The sequence below is a fragment of the Centropristis striata genome, chromosome 9, assembly GCF_030273125.1.
Source record: "Centropristis striata isolate RG_2023a ecotype Rhode Island chromosome 9, C.striata_1.0, whole genome shotgun sequence".
NCBI lineage: Eukaryota > Metazoa > Chordata > Actinopteri > Perciformes > Serranidae > Centropristis > Centropristis striata.
Genome location: NC_081525.1, coordinates 33305349 through 33321634, shown reverse-complemented (window position 1 = coordinate 33321634; position 16286 = coordinate 33305349). Strand labels below are relative to the sequence as shown.

Sequence of the window (16286 nt, the reverse complement as noted above, 5' to 3'; positions counted from 1 at the left end):
AAATATATAATCCGGGACACTGGTCAACAAACGAGTAAAAATAATTAAATTAATCACGAATGCCAGTTCAAAATAAATAAGGATTGATGGAGTAAAAAAAATAACAAATTATGTATTTAATCTTTATTTATTCTCATATTTCTTTAGTCTTATTTATAATGTAGTTTTTTATTTTATTAATTAATTATGTATTTATATATTGCTTGCATATGTGTTGGATATGCTCTGTTTCTTGTCTTGTGTTTGTCTTTTGTTTTATTGTTTTTATTATGTTTTTGGTTGGTTTAACCAAGGCCGGATTAACCATATGGGCAACTGGGCAATCGCCCAGGGGCCACGACCTCTAAAGGGCCCAGGGCCGTGTGGGCACAAGCAAAAAAAAAAAAAAAATATATATATATATATATATATATATATATATATATATATATATATATATATATATATATATATATATATATATATATATATATATATATATATATTAAAATGAGCTGAGGACCAAAATGCTACTTAATTATAGATTCTTGATTTTTGTTTCTTCCTCTGTGATTGCTTTATCAATTGGATGCTTTGAAAGTGGTTGGTTTATTACTTCTTTTTTTTTGTGAAAATTGAGGACACTTCCTTCCCTATCTTTTTCTATCTTTTTGTACAGTGTCTGAGTGCGAAGAAAGGCGCCTCCCAAATAATTTTTTTTATTATTATTATCTATGTAGTGGGTCAATTTTGCCAGATTAAATTGATGCTGATGTGTTTTGTTTTCATAATATCATATGTGAGTGAGTGGCCTTGACAAGAGGACATTGTGGTGCATTTGTAGTTCTATGAGCACTTGCACATCTGTACATGAAAATGCACTTGATAGTTATTTATTGATATATTGAGTATATTGTAATTTATTCTGTATTTTGCCAGATTATGGTGATCCTGGGGGCGTGATGATGGGGCCCTTGAATATTGTTGCCCAGGGTACTGCAAAGTTTTAATCTGGCCCTGGGTTTAACAAAATACATAACAATAATTAATTTACAAAAAATGAACAATAATATTAATTTTAGGGTTTTACAGCAATTCTACTTTCTTATGGTCCTCAGGTACAGGCATTGATTTGTATTTCATGCAGTTTACATATTATGATATTCAAGGACTACAGTTCAAAGTAATGTGCCACACCCCCGGATGTTTAACCAGTAAACTCTTTCTACATTACCAGAAGACACAACTTTGAGCAGCAGGGGGTCAGCTCAGCTGCAGCGTCACGTCTTGCGTCGCCTCATGAATTATGAACCACATTTTCCTAAACATTGAGGAAGTGGTCCGACAGACTGATGCGAGTCCACAGCTGCAGGAGGCTGCATGTGTTAGAAAAATAATATCTACACTTTCGATTCCTGCGGAGTTTTGATATTTTGAGGGAATATGACAGAAAATGCCCCCGCTGACTGAGACGAAGAGGATTTGAAATCGGGGTTTTTTTTTCTTGCAGTTTACGGACCGGGCTGTCCTGAAGAGGAGGGCTGTCGGTATCTATCAGGAGAGCCGCAGGTACTGAAACATTCATGTCGACAAGAAGGCAGACTGAACAAACTGAACAAGCTGTCCGGGGTGTTGTACTTTTAATTTATGCGACAGAGCAGCCAGGCACAGAGCTGTCAACATCCTAACATCTGCTCTACTGTATTTCTGGATCAACATAGCCTCGACAACAGCCACTCTCAAAGTCTCTGCTCGGCATTTAGGCACAGCATTGTTTTTAATTGTATGGTATGTAATTGTTAAAAGACATTTTTTTTTTTTTTTATCTCGACAGGTGTTCAACACAGAATTATCCTCCTGCTCTGCTCATGGCAAAGGTATGTAGGGGAGAGCGGGGTCCGTGGTTCCACATGCTTTCTGCTCCTTTAAGAGTCAGCAGAACATAAATATATGACACCATGTCAGCTTTCTTGACCTGATCTAGAGACATTTGAAATGTGTGAAACTTCAGATGGATTTTGATAAAAGATTTAAAAGTGTGTGATGGTAGGTGGATTAGAGTTGGGTCAAATGTGAGCAGGGTTGGTAGGCACGTTTTCATAATGAAACTGATAATAAGTCAGCAAGTAATATAATATAGTAATTTACATATCTGCTAAGGCAATAAAAATACAATGATGCTTAGTTTCAAGTGTATGTGCAGAATTGTGAATATTATGTTCAGCTAAAATCCTTCACACTAAACATGTACTGTGTTTAGTAGAGCTTTACTGTAAAACTCTGATTCTTTATTTCAGACACTGTGGTGTTATTGGGTTGATTAAGATAAATGCAATGGTAACATGGTTTACCTTATTACCACAACCTCTGTATTTGACCCATCCATTTTTACACGCCTATGAACGCACCATGGTTACAAGCAGTGCAGCACATTTCTGTGCCCGGGGAGCAGTCGGGGAGGGTCACGGTTTAGGTGTCTTGCTCAAGGGCACTTCAATCCTTGACCTGGGATTCGAACCGCCCACCCTCCTTGGTGGTTTACAAGCCCGATTCTCTAACCATGCTTCTTTTATTATTTTTTCCCCTCTCCTCCTGCAGATGAGCTGGGCTGCAGGTACACAGTGTGTAGCCAAGGGGGACTACAAGAAACCAAAACCTGGAGAACTAGCCTACCACAAAGGAGACATCCTCTCTATTGTTGACATGAGCAAGGTACTGACGTGTTTTAAGAGGGCCAACAGACAGTGTTTACAATTTCTCTCTCTCCATTTGACACAAGACTCTCTCTTTTGTAGAAGAAGGGATATTTTAAGGCCAGACACAACACCACGGGAGAGGAGGGACTCATAAACTCCACCAATGTGCGTGAACGAGAGGCTCTGCGCGTGGACCCCAGCCTCAGCCTGATGCCGTAGGTCTCCTCTTAAATCTACCTCTTTCTCTTTGATGCTCACATGAGAGCTGGACCTAGCGTCACTGCATACGTAGATACAAGCAGTGTGACTGTGACACAGAGACACACAAGTTTCTAACTTTAGCTGCTGCCTTTTCTCTAAAAAACACATCTTGTGACCACACGATGTGTGTTGGATTACAAACAAACATAGTCTCAGTGTTAATCACCTCAACTTCCCTTTTTTTGGTCTGTTATCTATTTGCATTGTTTTCACCTGCTGTTTAAGGGTTTTCTCGTGTTCAACAGTTCTGCTTATGTTGCAGTGTTTGCGTCACAATTTTGTTTTGCACAATGGAAAGAAGAAAAACGAAACAATTTCCAACATTATCTCTGTATTTTGTCATTTGCAAAAATAACATTTTCTTCCATCCAGAGATTTGGTCTCAACAAATATTATTTCAAAAGCAAATGTGTTATTTAGCCTAATTCATACAAACCTTCTGCATTCCGGCCAGGAATAAGTTTGAGTGATGCTGTTCTGTCGATTTTTGCTGATTTGTTGAAAAATGCTACCGTAGTGCAAATTCTGAGATAGCAGAGACATGATCTGTCCTACTCGCCTTCAGATATGCTGACCCTGATATACTTACCCTAAACTCACCTCTTAGTAGAATATCTCGATAGCGGATATGCCCCGCCATGTTAGATGTTTTATACAAATTGCATATTATATATGTATATTTTTCTGCTTTCTTAAAAAATCTAGAGATTCAGCGTTAACTGTGGTTTGCAGAAACATATCATGCCCACATTTATTTTGGGGACTGGGTTGCTTTTTTATTTATGACCTCTGCTCCCTCGCTTTTTCAGGGAGCTCTTATTCCAGATTTCCACCACAGAGACGTTTGTGACTTATAAGAAAGATGTTTTTTTTGTGCTGTCTTTCACTAGGTGGTTTCATGGGAACATCTCTGGTCCAGAGGCGGTTTGTAAGCTCCAGCCGGCCGAGGACGGGCTGTTCCTGGTTCGAGAGTCTATCCGTCATCCCGGTGACTATGTCCTGTGTGTCAGTGTCTCTGGAGGAGTCATCCACTACCGGGTGATTTATCAGGAAAACAAGCTGACCATCGACAACACAGAGTATTTCTACAACCTCATCGACATGATAGAGGTAAGACGCTGTTGTTTTTGGTTACATTCAGTCCACACTGTTTAATTCAGTGTAACCAGGACAAAATCAGCTACAGCATACGCAAAATCCCTGAAGATCTTTCATGTGAGGGTGAAAGGAAAATACACATATTGCTCCAAGACTGATGGAAATTGTTTTGCCAGTCAAGTTTCATTTAAGTAATCGATCTGTAATTTCTTTACTGCACAACTGCACCTACTTCAAGGACGAGAGAAAATATCTGAGGAGCTTAAAACTCATGTAGTATAGAAAATAACTCCATTGTGTTTTCAGCTCAGGTCTTTCTTCTATCTGCCAGTTTTGCTGGAGTTCTGACCTCTTTACTCCGAATTCAGCCACATTATAGTGTAAAAAATCAGTTTATCAACCCTTTTCTTTCATGAGCATTTCAAGGCTCGTGGTTTCTAACCAGCGGGGCTGCAGCAAGATTAATCTGAGGGAGTCACAAGATGATAAAACGAGGAAAAGAAAAAAAAACATTTTCCATTTCACAAACAAAATAAATGGTCATTTTTTTTGTACTTTGAATGCAAACAACTCGCCAGAGTTTTTAAAAAGGCAACAAAAAACAGCTGGTTTATTAATAAAAAGTGCCAGTGGAGGATCATAGAAAACCCCAGATAGCTGTCATACACCTAAACTGGGCAGGGAGCTGCAACATGATGCTCTATTTGTTTTCAATGTTGTATAAACTCTTTCAATGTAACTTTTAAAAAAAAATTTTTACAACTAATATGGTTTCAGCTATTCAATGCAATAAACAGTACGATTTATTTGTCATATAATGTAGGGTGAGTGTCAATCCTTGTGCCAAGTTAATTACGTTAAAAAGTAAATATTGCAAAAGTGGCCCAAGCACAAAGAAAAATGAGTGTCCTCTGCTCTACAGCCTCCGTGTTTGTACCAAATTGGTGGCTCAATCAGCCAAAGACCACCAACATGACTGAAAGTCACCCGATGTTCACACTGAGACCACAACTTGTGTGGTGGTGTCCCAAATATAAATTTTCTTGTGAAGGGTGTAGCAACCACCTGCTGTATTTACGGCCAAGTGATTATCAGCCAAAAAAAACCATCAGCACATCTGGCACCAGTTAAAATGAAGCAGAGACAGGAAAGAACATGAAACACAGGCCTTTTATGGTTTATCTGTGTGTGTGGCTGGTTTCTGTGTGAGCGTGTATTGAAAGCTTGGCTGCAGAGAGGTTTGGAGATAGACTGCACTGAGATGGCCAGCTCTCACTCAGCTACGTCTTATCAGCGAGCCACAGATGGCTCCAGGCCTGAGTCAGACCGGCTGAGAGAAAAAAAAGGGAGAATATCCAAATGAATATTTGGCCTGAATCATGTTACAAATGCTCTTTTGTCTCAGCGTTGGCAGACTGCTGTCGGTGTAAAACCAGCCTCTGATGTGTGACTGTATCATATCTTTCTTGTGTAATTTAATTCAGCTGCTGCGCCTCGATGCTTTGAGTTTTGTTGTGAGAAAAGAAAGACTTTAAGTGTGTTATTTCTCATAATTTCTGAAGCTAAAAATAGGTTTCACTTAATGTGTCAAACCACAGACATTACCTTTGATCGAAGGGCTTCCTGTGTACTGTGGAGGTGTTTCTGTGACAGAGTTTAGATGAGCAAGTTCATGTTCTTTAGAACTAGAGAAAATAATCATGTATTTTACAAGTGCTTTGTTTATCATCAGTCAGAGTTTATTTATGTAGAACTTTTCATACAGATAAAAAGTAAGACAAAGTGCTTCACACAAAACCCCACTCACAATCCTAGCAATAAATAACTTCATAATTAATAGTTGTAATGATAATAAAAGCACTCAATAACAATAAAAACAAGACAAAACCAAGCAAGAACTGAGAAAACACTATATTAAATGTCATCAGTTTACAGTGGAGAGACACCAGAGGCAGCAACCTGAACCAAGAAGTGAAACAGATTAAAATACATAAATAAATAAAGCCATCATCGTCATATGCACAGCAAGTACATGGAAGCAATTGTTGGCAATAAGAATCTTTAGTCTCAGTCTCCCTCCAACAACTGTAATAAAATATTTATAAGAAAGAGAGAAAAAAAGAAAAAAAACTAAATGAGAATCATGCAAGTTAAAAGGAATAAAATGTCACATAATAAAACATTCATAAACCAAATGTATATGGCAGGCTTTAAACATCAAATCACACAGAGAGTGCCTAATTAAATTGCAGATTTTTACAGATATTAAAAAACAAACATCAACTATAAATAACTCACTATCTGTTGTTGTGTGTTTCCATCTTTTGCAGTTCTACTCGAAGAACAAAGGCTCCATCGCCACAACTCTTCTGAAGCCCAAACAGAAACAAGGAACCAAGTCGGCGGAGTTGGAGCTTTCAAAAAGTAAGTCTGATGTCAGGAAGATAAAATATAATGATAATGATTATGAAAGCATGTGGAGAGATGTGTCAGCTTTATGTCTCTCTCTCCTCCCCAGCTGGATGGCTGCTGGACATCGCCCAGCTCAAACTGGGAGAGATTATTGGAGAGGGGGAGTTTGGTGGTGAGCTTTTATTTGATTTTATCTTTTCTTCTTCTTGGGTCCAAACTCAACCTCAACTGGCTGTGTGGACTTAAAGCCCTGACAGATACCATCTTAAGTTTAAAACTTGTGTCATAAGAAATCAGTCCGTTTGACTGTCAACAGCAACTTTACAGCAAATTCTTTCTAAATAAATCTCAGATACTCATGAAATAATGACAGCATTTTGATGTCACGGTCAATGTAGTGTGGTAAGTTAATTAATTTTATCTTAAATACTGACTTTTTGACTATATTTTGAATTCTATCCTTGTGTAAACAACAGAAGTCAATGGAAAAATCTTATGGAGCAATCCAGCCATTGCAAAAAAAATTGAACTAGGAAATCTCTTTGTTGTCTAGATGGAGTACAACCCTTAAACTTTTTAGGACGCTGTCTAAAATGTATATGAAACAGAATGCTATGATTTGCAAATCTGCTGTGCCATACATTCAAATGAAACTTTATAAAGACTACATGTTATGATCAAACCAAAAATATAAAATCTGAATTCTAAATTTGACATCACAGCTGTTTTGGAATTAGGGTTGTACACAAATTTTGATCAGAAATTTTCCTTGATAACAGAATTTGTGACACACATTTGAAATCTGCTTCATCTGCAGTCGTTGTGTGAAGCTGTGAAGCGATCTCTGGTTTCTCAGTCGGCAGGAAGCTCGGTGTCTGAGGTCGAGAGTTTGAGAATAAATATGCTCGTATATCCTCGGGCAAGGTGCTGTGTGGATAGGAGAAGTTTTAAATATTTATGGTCCGGGAAGTTCTGCTAACGGACCCTCATGTATTTGTTCTTCCTCCTCAAAATGCTGACTCAGCGCTGTGCAGCAGCTTTAATGATCTTTCTACCCTCACAACGTGAATAATGAAAAGTGTCGTCAAACATTTACAGAAAATAGTAATTCTGTTTGAGTTAGCACGGACGCATTCTGATGGGTAAATGCTGTGTGTGATTCTCACCTGCAGCTGTTTATGAAGGAGAGTATCTGGGCCAGAGGGTGGCAGTAAAGACCATTAAATGTGATGTCACAGCTCAGGCCTTCCTGCAGGAGACCACAGTCATGACGTGAGTCCCAAGATTTCCTCAGTTTTATTGTTGTTGGGTTTTTTTTTCACAATTTGTCAATTCAAGATAAGATGATATTATTATTATGAGTAAAAAATATTGAGTTTGCTCAATGAAAAATGAACTTATTTTCGGCTTATTGTACATGTGATTGTATCATTTTAAAAGAAATGTAACTTGTTAGTGTTTTTAATGTGGATTCGCTCCTTCCAGGAAGCTCCAGCATAAAAACCTGGTGCGATTGTTGGGCGTCATTCTTCACAAAGGGCTTCATATTGTCACAGAGCTCATGACTAAGGTAAACATGTCATTTATCAGTGCTGCTTATTAAAGTAAAACATGATCGTGATAACAACCAGTAACACTAAAAAAGATCATATAAATAGGTAGCATAGTAAACAGTTTTTTGAAGATGTGGTGTTATATCAAACTCTGAGGCTGAAAATAGAAATCCAAAATAGTAAGTGAAACCCTGTAGGTTTGTCATATTTGACCAAAATACTTTCAGACGTTAAGATGAATCATTGGTGGAAAGTGTTTTTTAAACAGCAGCGAGGGAGACCCCCGTCTAAACAGAGAGCCGGACTCACCAGCTATGAATACATCTGCTTTTTTCTGCAAATTCAAACACCAACAGATAATGGCAAAAATAGTGAAGAGGGGTTCATTAGTTTACAATTCTGTTTTACTTTCTCTGTAATCAAGTAGTCTGGGAAAATCCTGGAGAACAGACAGAGGGGTTACCTGCAGGTTTGTACTAATGTTTGTTTGTCATTCATTTACTGAGGTGTGTGTGCTTTCAGATTTAGTTTGAAATCAACTGCCATAAACGCTTGATTCTCTACAGTCAGGTGGCTGAGAGGACTAATTGATTTTTTATGGTCTTTCACGCTTTAAACCTCTGGAGTCACCAATCACACCGGCGTGATCAAATCACATGACTTCTTCATGACGTCACATCATAAAATCTTCCCTCTAAAGTACTGGCTTGAAACTCCATGGCAGCTTTTGTTTGATGATGATAGGCCAAGTAAAACGGGAGTGAGTTGAAATATATTTATTATAAAAACATAGAACAAGATCTCTTTCTCATTTTACCTCTTGTATGTAGTATTTTCAGCCTGTGTTCACATTTGCAATGTAAAACTTTTCATTGAGCATTGAGATTCAGTTGTCGAAAGTAAAAAAACACAATTTTTAAATCTGACTTTATGGGGGGGGATTTCAAAATGTTGATCCAATAAATCAAACAGAAAGATAATTATCAGCTCATATAGGTGAGAGTTGTGCTTAAAAAAATGTTTACCATGCCATGTTGGTGTCATTTTTTAAAGTGGTATATACAGGCAGAATGAAAAGGATTCAAAAATGGACGAAATAGCCCAAAAATAAGGTTAAGGCTATAGAAAGTCCTCTTCATAAATAGATTATTTTGTACCTGGAGAAGTACACGCTGTACAGTCAACCAGACTGACGAGTTAAAGGACAGAAAAAGAAAAATACCTCTGAGCAACAGTTAAATGAGAATAGTAGACATCAGCAAATGTGTGCAGATATAAGGAGGAACAGGCTCCTGTTTCAGTGTGCACAATAATGAATAAACAAGCTGAAATTAACAGGTTTGTGGCTTTAGAAAATACATTCTTCAAACACAATCACAATCACAATTTCAACCCATTGAATCTAACCATAGAGTAAAAAAACAGCTTCCCTAAATATTTAGAGCCCAGTTGCACTTGAATGATGTTTGGCTTCCCTCCATGTTTTTTAAAATGTTCCCTCTTTAAGGAGTCGGACTTCCTCTCCTTGTTAATGACATTAGGCCAAAATCCAGAAGCTTATGACTTTAGGTAACATTTTAAACTACTTTATAACTTGTGTAAGCACTAGCCCAACCCTGCCTGTAGTATTTCTATATGTTGTGTCTTGTAACATAACTTTATTCGAATATAATATAATTTTTTTTTACATTCTGTATGTGTTTATGTTGCAGGGAAACCTTGTCAACTTTCTCAGGACGAGAGGACGTTCAGTTATAAGCTCAGTTCAGCTGCTCCGCTTTGCTCTGTGAGTTCAAACTTCAAAGAAAAACTGATGATTTTATTGTTGCGTCTGGCAGAAATTATAGAAATTATAGTGCTTAAAGTATCAAAAGTAAAAGGACTTGTTATTGGGGTTGCAAAGAGGTGGAACATTTTATGTAAAATATCGGTACATTTCCAGAAACTTTCCATTGGAAGTTAAGGGGAATTATGGAAATATTCAAAACCTGAAACTTTCCACGGGAATTATGGGAATTTATGGGAATTAACTTGAAATTTGGGGTAATTTAAACAAACTGTATCATATCAAAACATAAATACTAAACATTTTGTTTTGTCATAACAGACATCCATGCAAAATAATACAAATAAAAAACATTTCAACAGATTTCTTTCTAAGTAGAAATGTATAAAGTTTTGATTATTTCATTGAACAATCAATTATTTCATTGAGCAACAAAAATGTTGAATGAATGTTTAGTTAATTATTACTCATACCCCCAACATCACCCATTTAAAAATGAAGTAAAATGATTTATCTATCATTTATTCTAATAAATTCCCATGGTAAGTATCCAAATTAAAAAAAATCCTAGAATTATGCAACCCTACTCATTATGCAGAATGGCCCCACTCAGTTAATAATCTATTATCACTTTATATACTTTAATGTGGTTTAATTTATAAACATGCATAATCCTTTTAAATATATTCATTACTTGCCCCTAAAACGTAGTGGAGTAGAAGGATAAAGTTACATGTGTGGAAATACTCAAGTAAAGTACAAGTACCTCAAAATTGTATTTAAGTAGAGTACTTGGATATGTACTTATTTAGATTCCACCACTGATGCTGTGTCTGTTTAACAGTCTTCTGCACAAAATTCAAATGACAGTTGTTTGTGTGTGTTCAGTGATGTGTGTGAGGGGATGGAGTACCTGGAGTCTAAGAAGCTGGTCCACAGAGATTTGGCAGCTCGCAACGTGCTGGTCTCTGACGACAACGAGGCCAAGGTCAGCGACTTCGGCCTGACCAAGGTGGACTCCAAGGTGTCGGATAACGCCAAACTGCCGGTCAAATGGACCGCCCCCGAAGCTCTGAAGAAAGAGGTCAGTTTGAAGAGCTGCTATCTGGGATTTCTTTTTATATTTCTCTATCTATCTATCTTTTTATATTCTCAAACTGGCATACACTCTGTAACTGGACATTAATTCACTTGCTTTTATCACATTGTCTTGTTTTTACCATGTTGTGATGTTTTTACCATGTTGTCTTGTTTTTAAAGATGTTTATGATTTTAGACTTTGTAAGGTGACCTTGGGTGACATGAAAGGCGCCTATAAATTAAATGTATTATTATTATTATTATTATTATTATTATTATTATTATTATCTGTTTCTGACTAAGCATGACAATGATTTTAACTAAATACTCCAGCAGCTCATTATAATGGTAGTTTCTTCTTCTTTGTTGAAGGCTGTTATTATTGTGCATGCATTATGTAATGCCTGTGAATGAGAAATAATCCGACAGTAAGGAGTGAGTTGATGTAAACACCTGTAGAATATCTTTCTTTCTTTCCCTTATCTTTTTATTATTTAGTGAATCAGAATGACAGAGTTTGACTACTTACTGGGTTTATAGCAACATAGACAAAGTATTTATCTGTTAGAAATGATTCTATATGTTTTATTTGTTCATATATTTGTGCAGAAATTCTCCACAAAGTCAGATGTTTGGAGTTACGGTGTTCTTCTGTGGGAGATCTTTTCATACGGACGTCAGCCGTACCCCAAGATGGTATGTAGCACCAGCACATGTCACTGTTATACTGCCTGTGTGTTTATATACGGCTGTGTCCAAAGGCATGTAGGTGCATTACAGACATGTCAGTTATAAAATACTTTAGGGGGCTGCAACCAGGTAACCATTATCTTAGCTAAGCATAAAGACTGAAAACAAGGAGTAACAGCCAGCCTGGCTCGGACCAAAAGCAACAAAATCAAGATATTACATTTTTATTTAGTATTAAACACATCATATATTAACCCTCTGAACCCACAACCCACCAGCAGGTTTGAAAGGCATATTTTCTTTTAAATAACTACAAACAACAAATTGAAAAGTACTATTCATTATAGCCAGAACCTGTAAAAATTCTTGAATCATGTGAGACGAACCAAATCTTAGCTTAAAATAGTGATATTCCATCAAAATCACTTTATTCTGCATGTGTAAGTTAAAATTTTGTGTCTAGTGTTTTCACCAGATCCTGTAAGACATTAAATCCTGTGCAGTCATGTGGTAAAAATTAGATGATACAGAACTGCAGGCTGTTTACACAGAACAGAGAGGAGAGGACAAGAGAAGTTGTAAGTAGAGGTTGTAAAATGTAAATAATTCAATTTGTAGAGCATGTGGTGCCCTAATTTTATTTCCAATGTGTGGTTTATTTGTGATTTATGTGTTATAATGCACAAAAAAGTCTTTACATCTGGCCATGATTTAACTGTTTCCATAGAGGTGCAGGACATTAATATTGCAGTGAAAATAATAATGATAATATAATAATAATAATTAGGATAAATACCCTGAAACTGCTTGGAATTCAGGGGGTTAATGTGTACAAATAAAAAGTTGTGTTTTATTGAGTGAGTCAGCTGGCTTCAACTTCTCATTTAAAGCAGTAGGAAAAAAGTGTATATATTCCTTTTAATCAACAGACAAAATCAGTCCCCTTCCGCAATTAATTATCTGACCTCTGTGGAAGACTTGTGACATTATGAAACAACTGCAGAGACACTCTGAGAAGTTTCAGACCTCCATCTCTCTCTGTACTCATGAATAGTTGGTTTTGAGAAAAGACATCTTATAAAGACTCTGCAAAAATAAAACTTCAGACAAAACTGTCCTGTTGACCCTGACTCTTCTGGAACCGACAGGAAAGAGTATCAAGGGTGTTACTTAACTATGTTATTGTGCCATGCCAGGATTTGTGTCAGTAGCACGTAGTAGGAGTGTTCCTGGGAAGCTGCCAGGCTTCGTGGTTAGATACGTCACTAGACCGCCATCGTCTGGGCCGACTTACTGCGTCTGAGCAGGAAACTTCACGGTAGTGCGTCAGCGAGGATAGAGATTTAATGCACATTGTGAAAAGGATGAGATGTAGAAATAATCTACTTGTTCTCAGATTAACTAATCTGTTGATCGGCCGGAGGAAGAGGAAGCTTCTCTTTTCCTGTGTCGTGTAGATAAGACGTCAAAGCAGGTGGTAATAGGCCAAAAACGGAGGGAGCAGAGTTTGACGTTACACAAGGACCAGATCATGCTGACTGTGACTATGCTACTTAAACACAGCTCTGTTTGTCACACTAGTCGCTCTCAGGTAATCTGTGCTCCTTGACGGCGGAGGCCGGTCAGTGAGGACAACAGGATAAGGCAGCATTAGTGTGAGGGGGCTGTTAGCATGTCCCGTTTGCAGCCTACTTCAGGTGTCTTTTTAAATGCAGCTGATTACCTGCTAATTACAGCTTGCGACAGTATGTACGCACGTCTGTTTATTTGTGTTCCTCTCAATTAAACTCAGCACCTACTAAATAGTTGTCTCTTGGCTGAGAGACTACGGAAACAGGTGTGAGTGTGTGATTAGTATCTTTCAGGTGGATATGTATAATAAGGTAGACAGAAGAGTTTCATTTAACCTCCAGAGTGCAGTTTAAGAGCCTTAAATTGCAAAAGAATGTCATCACTTTGTGACGTTGCCCTTTTTCTTTTCTTTAGATATTTTATTTTTATAATTGTGAACACGATTTCTCAGCAACCCCTTGAATTTCTTTAAATTTGGCACAAACGAGGGCGTTCCCGGTGGCACATCTGGTAGAGCGCGTACCATAGAGGCATTGTCCTCATAAGCAGGCGGACCCGGTTCGAATCCGACTCGGAGCCCTTTCCCACTGTCTCCCCCTTCACTCTGTCCTATCAATTAAGGCCAAAAATGGCCCAAAAAAATATCTTTAAAAAAAAAAAATTGGCACAAACGTCCACTTGGACTGAAGGATAACTGATTAGATCTTGGAGGTCAAAGGTCAAGGTCACTGTGACCTCACAAACAGTGGTGAGTCTGTTGTGCCCAAGGAAAAAACTCACTGGGGGCCTGTTGAACCAGCGTTCATCATTTGGCTATATTATAATGAATCTGACACCAACAAAAATAATTGCAAAGTGTAAGCATTTTTTTTATAACAAAGGTTAACATTATTTTCAAAATATGATTATAAACAACTTCAAAGTTCTAATATATATATATATATAGATTCAAACTAAATGTACAGTACAGTACGAGTTCTGCAGGGGGGGCAGATTTTTCAGGGCAACCTAGAAGTCAGAATCACCCTGGTTCCCTCGACAAAAAAGATTTTTTACATTGGATTATTGCAGAAAATAAGGCTGCATGTCTACCAAAGAAGTTAATTTCAGGTGCTCTTCTGAAAACGTCCAGCTGGGAGCACTTAAGAGCACTTTGGAGACACTGTGTTTTTTCAGCTGAGACATTTTGGTTGCATCTAGTTCCTAAAATATGGAATATCTATAGAAGTTAAAATGTTGGCACAAATATATGCTGAGCTCCTCGTCATGTTGCTGCTGTTTTTGGTCATCAAGGTGGTGCTTCAGGAAAAAAAACAATAACTTAATATAATCAGATAATCTTCACATATGAACACAGATTTTATGATTTTTAAAATGCAAAAGTATATGCAAGTGTGATCACCAGAAGTGAATAGCTACTTTGGACTAGCAAACGCCTTTTTGTAAAAGCTTCAACATAGTCGTCCACTAAAAGCTCTTTGGTTTTGCTGATTTTGAACTTTAGATGGATGTGGCACTGTGTGGCAAGCTTCCCATCAGTCCTCTGTAAAAATAGTCTGTAAGCGACGATGGTGTGTTTATTATTAGATTTTTCAATATCGTAATAATTGACATTTTGAAAAAAAATACACACTAAATACCGTACATACACCATACAATACTACATGTATGAGTCTGGATAGAAATAGGTGTAAACTGCAAGACGGTAATTTCTGTCTTAACTGTTTAATTCACTTATAGGTATTTACAGTTTATTGATTTATCACCTTCTCTCTCAGTCTCTAAAGGAGGTGAAGGAGAAAGTGGAGGCGGGCTATCGCATGGAGGCTCCAGAGGACTGTCCCCCCAGTGTTTACTCCCTGATGAGGATTTGCTGGGAGCAGGAACCACGCAGGAGACCTACTTTCCACAAACTGAGAGAGAAACTTGAGCGTGGTTTAGTACAGTCCGGATCAGAGCATCAGGATGGGACCAGGTCTGGATCTGGATGCTGATCTTGATTATGAATCTTGGAACTCAAAATGGTGTGAATATTAATGAATAATGCATTTTAAAATACATGTTTAAGTTATTTTGGACTATGACAAGGAATTACTGAATGTGATTTCAGTTGGACTTTAAATTTTTCTAAAGATTTCTAACTATAATACAAACATTTAAAATCAACCCACAGGATAATACACAACCAAAGCCTTGTTGGTGGACACTGTTTGTTATAGAAATGACAAAAAAACACAATGGATCCCTACAACCAAGCAGTGTTAAAGCCAGTGGTAAGTGGCCTTATAGTGCCAAAATGTGTTGGAAAGAAACCTAAGAGCTGTACATGTGTGAGTTTGTATTTCCAGTTGCCTCGGCTCAAAGTCAGTTTTTTTTTTTATGGGTTTGAGGTTAAATGCTCGAAATAAGGTCTGTGGTTAAAACAAGATTAAGGTTGTTGTTTTTTTCATGTTTTCCTTCTATGACATAAAGAACATTGGTAAATACCCTTCTTGTGAATGTTGAAGCTTTTACAAAAAGCAAACTTGCGTTTGCAAGTCCAAAGTAGCTATTCACTTCTGGTGATCACACTTGCATATACTTTTGCATTTTAAAAATCATAAAATCTGTGTTCATATGTGAAGATTATCTGATTATATTAAGTTATTGTTTTTTTTCCTGAAGCACCACCTTGATGACCAAAAACAGCAGCAACATGACGAGGAGCTCAGCATATATTTGTGCCAACATTTTAACTTCTATAGATATTCCATATTTTAGGAACTAGATGCAACAAAAATGTCTCAGCTGAAAAAACACAGTGTCTCCAAAGTGCTCTTAAGTGCTCCCAGCTGGACATTTTCAGAAGAGCGCCTGAAATTAACTTCTTTGGTAGACATGCAGCCTTATTTTCTGCAATAATCCAATGTAAAAAATCTTTTTTGTCGAGGGAACCAGGGTGATTCTGACTTCTAGGTTGCCTTGAAAAATCTGTCCCCCCTGCAGAACAACAACAACATCACATGTTTGAATGTCACTTCAGTCAGTCAGGTAGGAGCAGCTGGGGTTTATTACTATGTAGATATAACACCTGTATGATCCAAGATATACAGTTTTGCATGAAAAGTAAATACAGGTTGTTTGTATATAATGTCACGGAGAAAAACATCAGAAAAAGAT

General features: G+C 37.4%; 1 protein-coding gene across 1 annotated transcript; it reads left to right on the top strand.

Annotated features, from left to right (window-relative positions):
- The first annotated feature begins 1252 nt into the window (after nucleotides 1–1252).
- Nucleotides 1253–15636, top strand: matk (megakaryocyte-associated tyrosine kinase). Its single transcript, XM_059340419.1, has 13 exons — nucleotides 1253–1548; nucleotides 1814–1856; nucleotides 2578–2691; nucleotides 2775–2890; nucleotides 3827–4046; nucleotides 6365–6458; nucleotides 6553–6618; nucleotides 7619–7718; nucleotides 7932–8016; nucleotides 9712–9785; nucleotides 10674–10869; nucleotides 11475–11561; nucleotides 14906–15636. The coding sequence occupies exons 2-13, from the start codon at nucleotides 1848–1850 to the stop codon at nucleotides 15119–15121; spliced, it is 1377 nt and encodes a 458-aa protein (XP_059196402.1). The 5' UTR covers nucleotides 1253–1548; nucleotides 1814–1847; the 3' UTR covers nucleotides 15122–15636.
- Nucleotides 15637–16286: the final 650 nt, after the last annotated feature.